This window comes from Astatotilapia calliptera, chromosome 7 (assembly GCF_964374335.1).
Source record: "Astatotilapia calliptera chromosome 7, fAstCal68.1, whole genome shotgun sequence".
In the NCBI taxonomy this organism is placed as follows: Eukaryota; Metazoa; Chordata; class Actinopteri; order Cichliformes; family Cichlidae; genus Astatotilapia; species Astatotilapia calliptera.
This window is the reverse complement of record NC_137428.1, coordinates 37,747,788-37,763,538: the sequence shown is the minus strand read 5'-3', so window position 1 is coordinate 37,763,538 and position 15,751 is coordinate 37,747,788. Positions and strand designations below refer to the sequence as shown.

The following is a 15,751-nucleotide window of genomic DNA, read 5'->3' as shown; positions in this document are numbered from 1 at the left end:
TCACTGTTTCCAATTTACTGATAAAAAGGTCAGTGCAGGATGAAAATTGTTTTACAAAACTCTGGCTCTTTCTATTGAATGTTTTTCTCTTGAAATGTCTCTTGAGATATTTTAGGTTTACTTACTGTTTTACATGTAAAAGTTTTATTTTATTTCTGTCTGCTTAAAACACAACTCCTTTGTTTACTTATGGATCTACTATGACTGTTTGTCATTTTAAAATTCGAAATTTAGTTAAAGGGCTTGTAATACACTGCAAGAATTTTCTTTTTCAAACTGCATACGATTGCAGTGTTTGATTTTTATTGCTTTGTATTATCCTTGTGTTGTTTAAACTGAGTGTTACTACCAAATTAACCTAATAACCTTTGAGGACTGTACTGCAATTGAGAGCTTGAGGTTTAGAGCTATCTATATCTACCCTATGGATTTAATAGAGGGGCAGCACGGTGGTTAGCACTGTTGCTTCACAGCAAGAAGGTCCACTGTCAGGTCGGGGTCCTTCTGTGTGGAGTTTGCATGTTCTCCTCGTGTTTGTGGGGGTTCTCTCCAGGTACTCCAGCTTCCTCCCACAGTTCAAAGACATGCAGTTAGTGGGGATAGGTTAATTGGTAACTCCAAATTGCCCATAGGCGTACCCTGCCTCTCGCCCTAGACAGCTGGGATGGGTTCCAGCCCCCCTGTGACCCTGACAAGGATAAGCGGCAGAGAATGGATGGATGGATTTAATAGAGTACCATCAGTCAACTAAAACAGTGAGTGCTAAACACCTGCAGCTACAAGGAATTTAAACCATCCAATTAGCAGTTTCTTTCCATGCAAAATCTTTAGCTGGTCTAATTGAGAAATGAATGGGCACAATGAGAAAAAACAAGGCACTTATGTATTAGAAGTTAGCAGTGAATCTATATATTTCAGGTTTACTGTGCACAGGTGTACACCTGCAGGTGGACCAGGGGGTGAAAAAATATCAGACTGTTGGTTTGTGTGTAGCTTGTGTCTTCTGAGGCTGAGGCAGATTTGTTTACTGGTTTGGTTCCAGGAGCGTTGGACCGCTGTGTGATGGGAATAACTGCAGTAGAGATCCTGAATGCCTGTGATGAGCTGGCTCCAGCTACTGTGGATGCTCTGAGCCACTCGGCGGTGAACCTGAAACAGGCGATGACCCGCCGCAGCCTGGCCGCACTGAAGAACATGGCTCAACACAAACTGCAGACGCTTGCCACCAACCTGCTGGCTGCAGACAACGCTGACAAGGTGAGGACGACCACTAAAAGTCACAAACACACTGGAAGAAATAAGTTAAACAGAAAAAGGCACAAAACAAAGAAATGTGCATATAACGGTTGACCTGTAGCGTGTATACAGGAATATTTGTTTACCATCAGATCCTGAGCAATCCAAATGTAGGCAACGCTTGTTTTTTCTGCACACTGTGAGGCTGTTGGTATTTATTAAATTCAAAGGAAAGACCCTGACTCTCAGCCACCTGTGGGGAATAATGGTCTAGATTGTATTTGTTAGCTGAATTAACATGCTAGACATTTCAATATGTTAGATCAGTAAAGGGGTAAGCAAGCAAAATTGTATTTTGACAATACAGCAAAAATGTCAAAACAAATATTGTTAAAATGACAAGTTTTAAGCTGCTTTTTAAGACGGATCACTGAGCAACAGATCACACGTTTGCAGGTACACGTCTTTGGTCCTCATTATAGTTTTCGTTATACATTTATTGTTAAATCTGTTTACTTTAAGTCATTGAGATTAGCATCTCTTTTTAAAGAGAGTCCTCAAAAACCCATATACAACAGTATAAAGAGTAGTGAGTATATTTTGAAAGCACCTGCAAGTACAACTGCAGATATAAATATAAACTGTTGCAGCGCCTTAGAAACAGGTGACAGCAGACAAGCCTGATATCCACCAAAATGACTTGATGTTCTGTTTATGACCTGAAACTACTGACTGAGCCCATTAAGTTCATAGAGGTCACAGAAGACCATAGAAGTCGAAGGAGTCGCCCCCTGGTGGTCATTAAAATAATAGAGGTTCCGCATTGACGTCACTTTCAGCAATCTGATTCAGATTGGGAATCTTTTCAACACTTTGTGGTAAATCCTGATTCTACTTTTATTTATTTATTTAGTTTTTGCTCAAAACAAAGATTTGTTTTCTAAACCTTCTTAGACTGAAGCTGAGGTTTGTCAAATGTTAATTTTTTCATTTCTACGAAGTTCAGATGTCTCTTTATGTTCCTCATATAATGATTTTCTCTTTGCATCATTCACCACACACACACACACACACACACACACACACACACACACACACACACACACACACACACACACACACACACGTCATCTCAGTCACAAAGCTGCTGGCTCAAGTCAGACCAATTAAAACTCTGCTGGAGACGACCCACAGGTCAACCGTACAGTGACTTCTCCAGGGAACGATGGCATTAAATGTCATAATGGTGAAAAAGAGTGAGTCCAGCGTTTCTTTTGAGACTTTCTGGAGACTAGCTTTTCAATATTTAAACCTGTACCAGCACAAGTCAAACTACTTGAGTAGCCCTTTTTTTTGTTTTTCTCTCTCAAGTCTTAAACTGGGTCCTAATTATTTTTTTTTCTACTTTAAAATTACCTTCCAGAGCTTGTTTTTACATTTTTACCTCCTGTAGTGCCTTTGTGCTTTTTTCCCAACTTCCTGTGCATCAATACATCCTTTATATCCCCAGTTTTGAAAATGCGTGTGTAGTAAGTTTATAGTAACTAAATAAAAACATAAAAAAATGCAATAAACTACCCAGAACATAGATACAAAAATTATAAAAGGAAAAAAGTTGCATAAAATCCTTTCAAATCACAAAACATTATTTTGAGTGTGCACATAACTTTGTTTTTGAGATACACCCATTTTTATAAATTATAATAAAAATGAAAATAAAATGCACACTGTGCACAATTTGCAAAAAGACAGTATGTACATCAAAATTCCATTTCCAAAAGTGCATAGTTCTCAGTGTCTGAGGAATTGAATTGAAATGAATATCTTTATTGTCATTGGTGCTTGAACAACAAAATTAACAAGTTGTCTTTGATCAGTGCTAAAAACCTTAAAATACCAATAAAACGACAGAACTTTACATTCATGACGTAGAAATGACGTATAGAAAGTCACAAATTCCTGCCTTTCCTGGGAAAACCAGTTTTTACAGTTGGTGCTGTGCATGAAACCATGTAATGGCTCATGCTGATTACATGATGATGTATGGGAGCAGAGGCGTGCTTGTTGGCTCAAGTACCAAAAACCGTAGTTTCTCTAATATCCACTAGAGGCTCACTCCAAAAGTGAGTCAGTCCCACAGTCAGGACTAAAGGAGAACCTGGGACTGTTGTGGAGATGAAACTAACATAGAGGAAAACTGAGTTAAATGTTTTATTGTGTCACTCTACCATAAAATGTCTTAAATTTTGTGTTTAAGGTATTTTAATTATGAATATCTACCTTTTCAATATGACTGGAAATAATGAAACGAAGCTTTAAACACCGATCATACGTAATGAAGAATTATATTTTAGCTCACGGCACACCTGAGTTACCCTTTCTCTGCTGTATTCGGTAGCTTTCAGCTTCTTTGAGCTTCACCTGTGAGGGGACCACTTGTCAGACGTGATGATCTGATCTGTCCCGACAGCGGTAACCCCTCCCAAATGTGCAGCCCGGCACCGAAAACAAGCGCTGTGAATTATTTAGTGCTTGAACAGCGTTTAGTTTAGTTGCCGGTGCAGTTTGACTTCTGCAGGTTCACCTGGAACTCATTTACCTCAGGTCTCCTCTGCTCTAAGGGGTCGTTCTTTCTTTCTAATTTTCCTCCCTCCCTCCTGTTTCCTTCCACATGATAACCTTTGTGTTGTTTTCTCTCTCCTCTGGGTCGTCTGTGGAGGAACCCCCCCTCCCCTCCGGTCATAACTGCCCATAATCACAGCTCTTCTGTGAAAAGGCCAACAAACAACAGCTGTAATCTTTCTTCTCCTTTTATGTTAGAAATGCATCACTGTGCTTCACTTTCCTGCCTCCCACCCCCGCCGTCATTTCCCCCTCATGCCTGCTGAAATTATGGCTCAACACCACCAACTCCCCCCACCGTGTGTGTGTCCTCCCCTGCTGGGTGTAATGGTGGATAATGACCATGAAATGTCAGACCATCAACCCAAACATTTCACCCAGCTGACGTGTGTGTGTGTGTGTGTGTGTGTGTGTGTGTGTGTGTGTGTGTGTGCACAGTTGATGTTGGTTTGTTCAGAAGCTATTCTGCTGAATGTGCTGATCTGTGAATGTTTGTGTTCATGAGGAAAAACGACTGTATCCAGACTTTGGAGCTTGCAAGAATGATGTTTTAGGTCTTCAAACCTGAGGCTGAAGCTTTGCCAGGATCCAGGAAGTCAGTTTACTGGAACTCTGAGTTTGTTAATCCTGAGCTCAGGGAAACCGGAACTCTGAGTCAGGTGCCTCAGATCCTCTGTGACTCCTCCCCTTCCTCCTGCACCTGAATTTAATGACAGCGTTGATCTGCTCCTCTTCTCCCCCATCTAATCTTCTTCTTCTTCTTCTCTCCCACCTTTTTCTGCACCTCATTCATTGCCTCGTCTTCCTCCTTCCTCTTCTTTTCCTTCTCAACTTTCTTCCCTCTGCGTGTCTCCCTTGACCACCCTCTTCTTATTCACGTCCTCCTCCTTTTTCCTTCCTCTCCTCTGCTGCCTTCATATCCTCCTCCTTCCATTTTCTTCCACTTTCTACTTCTCTGCCTCTGCCCTCTACTGTCCTGTTCTCCTTTTCCTCCTCAACTTCTTGTCCTTTTCCACCTGATTCTCTGCCACCTTCCCCTCCTCTACCAACTTCTTCTCCACCTTATTCTTCACCTCCTCTTCATCCTCGTTTTCTTCTCTGTCCTTGTGCTTCCCACGCATTATCCTCCTGCCCATTCTTCTGTCTCCTCTTTTAGTTTTCTGCACAAATTCAAGCTAACTGTATCTCTCCTCATTTACTTAAATGATCTCATGCCTGATTTGCCTTTCTCTCTCGCTCCTGTCACTGTGTTTTTAACTCCATGTCCTCCTGCTGGATCTGTTTTGTAGTTGAGTCGTGTTTGACTCTAAGAAAGCTGCTCTTTGATCAGGAGAACAATTTCAATTCTGACTCTCTCACCTAGTTCTGAAGCCATGTTTCCTCACATCACACCGGGCTGCTTCATGTCTGAATTTTTATGTGTTCATAAATGTTTCTTCATTCTCAAACTTAAATATTACAGACCGCACTCCACTGTAGAGATAAATAGTGCTGCAGACTGCCTTTAGATGGCAGTGTTACTCCACCAAAATGGAGCCTCCCTCACACAGACGCAGGGATGAGGCTCCAGTATCAGGAAAAATCAAAGGCATCTATGAAAATAAGAACTAACTTCTTAGTCTGAAGCCAGAAACCAGAATTAAAATGATCCGAGCAGGAGTCTAGCCATTCTTTGAATAAAATACTTCATAAACATCCTCAAATGTATGTTTTTCTGTGCATGCACCAGCGTACCAGGAAACTGTCTAATAGACCGATAATAGTGCTGAGATTTATCTACTTCACATCTTTTTTTTTCTCTTTTTTTTTCTTTCATGTAAATGTAAATGATAAGAAAAAAAATAAACGGACAAGTAAAAAGATCAAAATGAGCCCAGATTTGATCAGTTATACATGTTTGAAGAATACACTGAATTTATGAGCACATCACTGTTGTCAGCACCACTTTTCAAACGCACACAAAGACATACAACACGTCAGCCCTCAGGGAGGACCAGCCTGTCAAAGGTGCGTGTGTGCGTGTGTGCGTGCGTGCGTGCGTGCGTGTCCCAGCTGCAGGTGTATTGTGTCTCTCGGTCAGTCAGGACGTGTCTTTACCGCTAATTATTGTTCTCGCCCACACAGTCACATCCAGCTCGATACAAAGAGCTTCAGGCAAAAGAAAAAAAAAAAAAAAGTGCAACAAAATGACCAGTGATCAGTGAAGGTACAAATATGAAAATAATACCAGAATTTCACGCAAAGTCAATCAGTATTCAGTGATCCAGATACAAAACAAGTTATCACATAAAAGAATCAGTTCATCGTCACTTCTGTGCGCTGATTCATAGCTTGTGCTACGAAATGTTAAACTTGGTAAGCTCACAGAGATTTAACTGTTTAGAAGAAATGAGTCTGTAAATATGTTTATATTGAAGATTTTTAACATAATTTTAAAAATATTGGCCCCTGCAGCACCAAATGCTTAACTTCATGCTCAACTTCAACTTCAATGTATTTAAATTTCACATTTTTAAGTAAAAACTCATAATTTTCAATAGTTAAGTTTTAAATTCACAAAGGAAAAAAACGACAACTGATAAGTTTTTACGGAAAAAGAAGGCAAAGAATATCAGACCCCTTGGGGAACAAATGTCAAATTGACAAAACCAAGGCAAATTTTTGTAAAACACATGAGCAAATTTACACGATAGTGGTACATTGTCGAGGGGAAAGGGAAAACGGAGACAAAATTGGCAAATTATGAAAGAAATAAGTGCCATACTTACGAAAGTGACACTGCCAAATTTCTATGGAAAAATTTCATATTCACAAGAAAAATGGCAAATCTCGAAAGAAAAACGAGGCTTATTGCCGAGAGGAAAAAGCAAAGTTTGAAGTCTGTGTCTGTTTAAAGTCACTTTCCTGTAGTTTATTTTAAAATGTGGAGAGAAAATTAAACACAACATGATTATAACAGTGTGTTAACTCTAAATGCAAGTAAACAGGAGGAAGATTCGGTGAGGAATCAGATGTTTTCTCTTTCTTTATGTATCTTTAAAGAAAGATTTGATGCAATGCTATGGTTACAAAGGTAAATGATAGACATGATGTGACGTGAGCTTAGACGTGAAAAGAAATGGGCTTAACTCTGGGTCTGAAAAGTGAAGTCGGTGCTTTCGTCCCTGAAACCTGCAGCCTGGGGAATGAGAACCGGGTTGCTTCACTTGATCTATGGGAAAATGAGCCTTCTGTGAGTTTCCTGAGAAGTTTATGGAGTCTATTGTTTGTCTTATTTAATGAAAAATCTTTGTTTTTGTAGATTTTGGCCCCTTTAGAGTCAAACAGAATGATAGGGCAGGATGTGATGACCTGTCATGTTTCTTTTTCAAACACCATTGTGGTGATGGCGAAAAAGCTCTGTGATCTTAAGGCAAAAGGTTAAAAAAAACCCCAAAAACATGCAGATAAAAATCCAGCTTTGGCCTTTTCTTTCCTCTTTATTTCCTCTCTTCATTCCTGTCTTAATCACCACCTCCTCCCTCACTTTCTCCTCCTCCTGTCTCCTCCCTTGGAATCGAAGTCTAACAGGATCAGTTTAATTGCAGTCATCAGCTCGTTAACATGGAAACGAGAAGCAAACAGCTCCATGCACATGCTGTCTCTTCTAATACAATTAAAATTGAGCTGAGTGTTAATATTAGTGGCAATTACAGGTGTGTGTGTGTGCGTGTGTGTGTGTGTGCGTGTGTGTGATTTAAATAATGAGCTTTTGATGAGGAGCTCTTGAACTTCTTAATTAAATTTATATCGACAATGGATCATTTAAATATATTTATATATTTAATGTGAAAAGTGTCACACTGTGATTGATTTTGTTCTTGAAACTGAACTCTGTCTTTCCACCAGGGCAACTTACCAAAATATTCCCACAATGCCTTGGTGGTCCAGGCGATGAAGACCAACCTGACAGACCCTGACATGCATGTGCTGTTCTTCGACGTGGAGGCGGTGATCATCCAGCTGCTGACGGAGGAAGCTCAGAGACCAAACCCCATGCTGGTGTCCCCGGAGACGCTACAGAAGAGCCAAGCTGGGGCTGATAAGGGCGGGTCCTTGTTGGCTCATAAAATCTTCAAACAGGTCCATAAACACCAAAAAAAAAAATTCCACTAATGAAGGTCTTTTATTATTGTATTATTTTTGTTTTTCATGTAAATAATTTCTCCTAAAACCAGGTGAAGGAGACCATGAAAGAGACCATTAAGGAGCACCTATTAGATGAAGATGAGGATGAAGAGGAGGAGATGAGGAGGCGCGAGGAGAAGTCCAAGTCTCTGAGTCTGCTGGAGTATAACCTGACGATGGACACAGCCAAGCTCTTCATGTCCTGCCTGCACGCCTGGGGTCTCAACGAACAGCTGGACACCATCTGTCTGGAGCGACTGGGCATGCTCAGACCACACTGCCCCATCTCCTTCGGCTTGATCTCCAGAGGAGGCCACATGTCTCTTATGTTGCCCACCTTCAAGGTAACTGTCTGTTATCACCTGGGTTCCAGGTGTCTTTCCATGAAAGACATATCGTTGAGCATGGAGCATTTAAAAAGCTAAATCAATAGTTTGATAACAGGGCACCTGAAAATAAGAACCTCTTCTCTTTGTATAACTCCATTTTCCAGGAATCTTTGCTTCGTCAGCTTTCCCTGGCGACAGGTCGGAAGCTATCTCTGTCAGACATAGTCGGGAAGGGGACATATGGTGTGTCGAGGGCTGTCACCACACATCACCTCCTCTCCGTCATCTCACTGGCCAACACTCTGATGGGCATGACCAACGCCACCTTTGTTGGAGAGCACATGAAGAAAGCACCGGCCAGGTAACAAACACACATGGACTAACTCTTAAAAGTGATTTATTTTTATATTTGTTCTTTAAGAACTCTTATATTCAGAAGAGTTGGTTGAGCCCAAACTAAAGTTAAAAAAGTAAGAATGTTGGATGTATGATCTTGCAGTGCTGTGATTGCAGCCATTCCCCAACTCTCTGTGAATGGTACTCATGGTCTTTGATCAGTGGGTTTTGGTCAGTGGTTGTTGATCAATGGTCATGAGAATTTTCTTAATTAAGATTAAGGAACTCTCCTCCCAGCCCATTGTTCCTTCAGTGGGCTGGTTTCAGTCATTATGCAAATGTACTGTTTATAAGATTGGGGAAACCTGCAGTCAGCTGAGACTGAAGAAGTCACTTGGATGAGTGACGAAACGTTTCTTCTACAAAATGCTACGTCCAGATGAACATAATCAACTTTTGGAGATTTACTTACCTGGACGATTGAGCATATGAATCAAGACGAAATGTTGGATGTAGATTTACCTGGTCAGTACAAACTAATCTACAATGGCAGGATTTACTTCCTGTGGCTTTGCAACTTATGTTTTCATGTTAGCCATTTCTTGATACATGAATTGATAAAAGGTTTGAAATATTGATGTTCAATGATTGGATGAATGATAAATGGTTAAATGCACAGATGCATGGATAGAAAGTTAAAGGGCTAATTATATAGTTGGATGACTAAATGGTTGGATAAAAGATGTTTTGGGCATGGATGGATGGGAAGATTCGATGTCTATTAGATGGATAATGACATGGATATATGTTGGATGGATAAAGAAATGTTGGATGTGTGCATGAACGGATAGATGGTTTAGTCTGTGGATGGTATAATTGATAGCTAAATACCTGAATAAATTATGCATGGATGGTTTGGTGGATAAATGTTGGATGAGTGGATAGATGGCTAAATGGTTTGTTGGACTAACAGCTGGATGGAGGCAAAGTGGTTGGATGAATAGACGGTTGGATAGGTGGCATGTTGGTAGTTAATTACATAACTTTAAAAAAATATATATATAATGTGCCATTAAATGAACCAAAAACAATATTAAAACTAAATGGAATGTGATTAATTCATATATTTATATTGTTAAGCTATCTTAACAATATAACAATATTACAATACATATGTAACAATACAAAAACTTATGTAATGTTTTTGTTTTTACTCCCTTCGAACTTTCGCATTTTATACATTACTGTCTACTTCTATATTTACTTTTGATCTTTGTTCTTCTGTAGCTGCTCTGGCCCACGCTGAGTAAACAAAGCTGCAGCAAACTTGTTTCGTCTTCATGTGGCTTTTATAGGATTTAAATTTCAAACTTTGTTCATCAGCTAAAAACAAACAGCAATTTGTGGAAATCAGTCTGTTTCAACACCCTGAATTGTGCACAAAAATGTATCCACATTTGTTTTAAATTGATATCAGTTTATGAACCCAAGTTCATTTTATCTAGAATTATCAGGCTGATAACACACAATTCTGATTCCAGCTTAAAAAAACGATAGAACAACTGAAACTGCAGCAGAAACTGAACTCAAAGTGCAGGACATATACTATCCTACCACCAGCGGCTGAGCTCTGGCTACGTGTGTGTGTGTGTGTGTGTGTGTGGCTGATTGTTTAGTCTGTCTGAGCTCTCATTGTGCTGTGAAAGATTTAACACAGAGGTCGAGGTCCTGCTGCTGTAATACCAACACAACATTTCATCGTCCCGTCAACCCTGCTTCAAGGATAACTCTGCAGGGAGGGCGAGCAGCGAAGAGTCAGAGATGATAAAAACACAGGTCGAGGGGTAGTGAGGTGTTTGATCAGCCTTCATAAGTTTTCAGTCTATAATTGACTTATTTTTGTGGTTAAAATATATTTTTCCTGCCATATGTCCAGCTTTACAATGATAAATATTCAAATTAAACAAGGACAAAGTTCTTTTTTTCTTTTAAACTGTGAATTCAGAAATGAGCTGTCATGAGCTGGGATACATAACTGGAAATAAATACAAAAATACCAAAACAAGACAAAAGAAGAACCAGGCTGTTGTAATGGAATAAACACAAGTGATGCTGGGTTTGGGTGGGTGTGGTGGTAGTGATTCAAGAGTTGCAAGAGCTGTAAGTATTGTCAGAACACAGGGAAAAAAATACAAATCATAGATTTGGTTCACAACACAAACATTGCCTAAAGTAAAGTTTGCGTAAAGGTATGGGCAGTAAAACAAGTCATTTCAGGCAAAATATTAGCTGACGGGCCCAATATAAGATAAATAAGGATATTTTTATTTTTTTTATTTTTTTATAACTGTGGATCAGGCAAACCTCTATTAGAACCCAAAACCAAAAATTACAGAGCTTTACTTTAGTACTTTAGTCCCTGTAAAGTTTCGTCCTCTCAGTACTTTCGATGTCATTTTTGAACTCTTTCCCCCATAAAGACGACATTCGAGGACATCCGCTGTTCCCATAATGACATGTTTTGACACCTCAGGATCTGTCAATAAAAACGTGGTTTGATGAAAAAATTTTTCCAAGGGTAATTGCCACCCTGATGCAAACTTAGTCATTTTGTTCAGTGAGCATACCTGTAATATGACAGAAACCAGTTCAGAAAAGAGCTTTAATGGTTACTCCTAAATAGGTTTTCAAGGGCTAAAGGGTTAAACCCCCTTATGTCTCCTAGGTTAGGGTGGAAAGTACAGCTTGGATTCTCATCATCATTAGTCTTGTCTAATATAAGTGACATAAAAGTCAGCTGTAAGGTGTCCTCAGTGTCAGTCCTGGGTCAGTTCTGAAATCCTTGAAATAGAGTAAACTCAACAATACTGTAAAGTCATGATGACTTTTTCCTTCACAATCAAATCTGAAGTCCTTACAGCCAGAGCTAAAGCCCCATCAACTTATACAATGATAAGTTTGAATCTCCTTAACATTCAAAGGAGCAGGTCAAATCATCTAATTTTGCCTCCTGGGTGCATCCGTCTCGAGGTTTAAAAGAACATGCTAGATATTCTATATCTCATCTGGGCTGGAAACACGTAGGGATCACAAAGAAGGGACTGGGGAATGTTACTGGGGTGAAGGACGTCTTGAATTAGCCTGCTGCCAAATTCCAGAAAGCAGAAGAAAACTGGTGGCTGGATGTCAAAGTTAAAATCAAATCAAGTGTTTTTCTATTTGACTCCTTCTACCATTGCATCCTGTCATTGGTGGCATTGCTGATGTCACGCTATTATCAGATTACCTTTCTGAGTAAGAAATTAAAGGAAGTCAAACTTTGTGGAGTAGATACAGTCACAGCATGAAAAGTAAAAAGCAGAAGAACAAAAGACGTCACTCATAGGCTGACTTTCCAGAGAAGTTTATTACTTTCACATAAACCCGTAACTGTGTTTCTGTGGAGTGTCCAGATCAGAGGAGGTGATTGTGCAGCTACAAACAGAAGCTGAAGACTTCTTTATGAAGCTCAAACAAGGATCTTCTCTCTGGCCGTCTTCGCCTCGAAACTGCAGAACAGCAGTTGTGAATATTTGAAGTTGTTTTGGTTTTTGGCTTTTTCATGTTCCTCATCTTACATTTATGATAGTGGAAAAGCTTCCTCTCTGTATGCTGGAGTTTGAAAAGAAGTATTCCTGAACTCTTTAAGAGTTTCAACAGCAGTTCCTTCACCTGCCTTTGCTTAGGCCTTCAGCTTGGCTGCCTGAGACGGGACTGAATTAGCCTCAACCACACCTCATTTAAGTGATTTTTCTAAGTCAACGTCTATGATCATATTGCCTTTTTGTAGGAGTCTTTAGCTCTTTCTTCCTCAAAACTATTTCTCTTGTCCAAACCTTTCATGTCTTTGTCTTCACTTTGGGTGGATTCTGACAAGCTCCTTTTGGAAAACATGAGCTTTACCTTTTGGACATAAACTGTATAAAAGGTGGATCCTAGCCATGGTGCCATTTTGAAGCATCAGCATTGTGAATTCAGAATTAATGACCTCTATAGTTTCACACTTTGCAGAGTGATCCAGTGGACCTGAATGGACCCTTTGGATTTTGTTTGTCAACTGCACAGGGATGAATTGGTACATTTGGACGTTTTACAGATATGGTTGTAGGAAGCTGGCAGGTTAAAGACTTTGTACATTTCTCACTTCAGAATTATTGTACATAGTTTGTTTTGTAACCAGCTGTAAAAGACCAATAGGGTATTGTCATCATCCTCCTGTGTGGACGGGCGATGTGGACATCCAAGTTTGTGAATAGGTGTATCTACTAAAAATCTTGGACAAGTTTGAATCTCATTGGCCTCGACCTCAAGGAAAGAGTTCAGAGGTCAAGTTTTCTTAAAATCTTGTGAATGCAATAACTTGAGAACAAGGCGATGTGGGATTTTGAAACTGATACCATAGGTGTATCTAGTAGGAGGCTGATGGGTACCACTGACTGCTGCCAGTATTGTTTTTATTTGGTTTTGTTTCAGTTTTAGATTATTCTCATATGTATCATGTCTAGTTTTTAATTTTTCTTTTCTGTTTACTAAAATATTGTGGTCCTGCTGCAATTTTAAATAACCAAGAGTTGGGGATGGCCACATTTTTACTAGGCGTGACCAGAATGGGCAAAGTTAGAAAGGAGTATGTTAGAGGGACAGCTCAGGTTGAACGGTCGGGAGAAAGAGAGGCAAGGCTGAGATTATTTGGACATGTGCACAGGAGTGGATATTTTGGGCAAACAATGATGAAGATGAAGAACCAGGCAGGAGGAAAACAGGAAGACGTATGTATGTAGTGAAAGAAGACATGCAGAGGGTTTGTGTGACAGAGTAGGACACTGGGAAGGCTAAGATGTAGGCAGATGAGCCACTGTGGCGACCTCCAAAGGCCGAAAAAAGGGGCTGTTTGGCATTTCTATCAGTCATTTTCCCAGGTAAAGCAGCTTGGTTGAAGTTAAAACACCAGTAAACCACCTGTTTGCTTTTCTGCACATTAAACTGATCCAATCTTTTTAGCTGCTTCTGGTGACATTACGGTAAATTGTTCTTTTATATTGTTCATTTAATTATGAATTTTATTTAAAAATAGATTTTATATGGATTTCTATTTTTGTGGATAAAGGTAACTTTTCTGTATGCCAGTGGGGGAAAATGCTACATTAATCACTGATTTTGTTTTAGTCTTCTATAATATTTTGTCACAAGCACATCTGGCTTTAGTGCATGTGTGAAGAGCTTTCTAACATAGGAACTCTGAGTGCAGTCCAGGATATTTGCAGAAGGACAAAAAGTAATTATTTGATCTCGTCTTTATGAGCTGTGACCACTGTCCTGCCTCTTTAAAGAATTTTGTCTTTTTTGTCGTTTTTTTTTTCTTTCTTTTTTAAAATGGAGCTTTCTGGATGTGTTTTTGTTCCCCGACAACTGCAATTGATCACCCAGTGGATTGTTGTATTGGAAGTGTTTGTGTGCCTCTGAAAGTTAGACGCCTCCAGTCTGTTCACAGAGGACTGTGTCCTCCAACCAAAATTCAATAGGCTGGAGCCTGAAAAACACACACACACACACACACACACACACACACACACACACTCAGCTGGTTTCAGGAAAAAGAAATAAGAATCTTGCGTATGTGAACTCCTGGTTTTTATGAATGCATGTGTTTCTGTGTGTTTCTTTGAATTTTAGTGGTGTGTGTGTGAGTGTGTCTCTGTGTGTCTCTCTGTCTGTGCATTGGCCCATCTCTCTGCTCCCTGCTGCTTTAATATTTCATGCCCTCTCTTTGTGATCCTCCTCCAGGCCTCCCAGACCAGGAGGAACCCCGGAGACTCCTCGCCGGACGCCTGCCGCCCCCCCTCAGCCCTCCAACCCGGCGCTACAGGCCCAGATCAAACAAGGTAACTACAAAAGGAGGTGGCGCTCGCTTCGAACACCCCTGGGGCCCTGTGGGGAGGGAAGGAGGGAGGTGGGGTTTGATAATGCAGCCCACTGGCAATAAAACCCACCGAGGGTTGAAGAAAAGAAACAAAAATATCACAGGAGGAAGCTGCTGTTGTTTCCAAAGTCAGCAGGTCTTTAAAGGGCTCTCTTGCAGTTGTTGAACTTCAAAGTACAAACATATGACTGCAGCTTTGCATCTGGGTTCTCTGGACTGTGCTCTGATAAGGGTAGCATGGGTGGCAGTGCTCTGCTTTAATGGCTTTGAAGGGTTTTTCTTTGACTCAGTTGTCATCACAAGTTCAGAGATTCACTGTGAACACAAAACAGATTAGCGCAAAAACCTAAAATGACCGGTGTTTGTTCATAGTTGTGTGAATTGACTTTACTTTGGTCCGAATAAGTCTGAGTTTGTGCACTACAAACCCTGTGAGAAGAGTGAAGAAACAAAACTAAATACAGGACGAATTACGCTGGGCTATGGGCAGCATTTGTTGTTTGTCTTAGTGAGTGTTCTGTTACAGTTTGTGTGCTGTGATGCATCCCAGCATGCAAAGCGTACAAAGCATTCCTGTTTACAGGAAGAAGTTTATATGAAACTGGGTCAGATTGAGGTCGGATCATGTTCTCGCTACAAATGAGCCATTCTGGAGTTTTCAGTGTTAGGCCAGGGGGTTTCTTCTGAATTAGGTTAAAAGCAAATGAAGTCATGTTCAAAATCAGTGTTAAAAAACAAAACAAAACCCCACAGGCACATTTTCGGAATAATGCTTGCACCTCAGTGTTGGGTTTTTTTCTTTTTTCTTTGCCTTAATGATTTTGTGAATAAAATGTACTTTGTTTATCCCAAATTTGGGGAAATGGCTGTTTTTTTTGGGTTTTTTTTATCGGCATGAAAAAATACAAAAAAAAAAAAAAAAGAAATAACCCTCCAAAAACAGTAACAAAGAACAAACACAAAAAAGCAGCTCATAAAAAAACAATATTTTGTATCTGTGTTTGATGTTAGAAGCACAGCTGTTAGAAAAAGTATTGAGTAAGTGGTGCAGAGGTAGGTGTCCATTAATTATCCATAGTCCTTCACCACAGCCGGAGTCATT

General features: G+C 40.0%; 1 protein-coding gene across 4 annotated transcripts in view; it reads left to right on the top strand.

Annotated features, from left to right (window-relative positions):
- The window catches only part of wdr7 (WD repeat domain 7), a 100,912-nt gene that overhangs the window by 18,187 nt on the left and 66,974 nt on the right, over positions 1–15,751 (top strand). For all 4 annotated transcript variants that reach the window (XM_080303620.1, XM_080303619.1, XM_026174507.2 and 1 more), the window contains 5 exons: positions 1,043–1,257; positions 7,747–7,980; positions 8,076–8,369; positions 8,519–8,715; positions 14,514–14,611. In XM_080303620.1, coding sequence (XP_080159746.1) covers positions 1,043–1,257; positions 7,747–7,980; positions 8,076–8,369; positions 8,519–8,715; positions 14,514–14,611 — 1,038 coding nt within the window. The remainder of the gene's footprint in view (positions 1–1,042; positions 1,258–7,746; positions 7,981–8,075; positions 8,370–8,518; positions 8,716–14,513; positions 14,612–15,751) is intronic.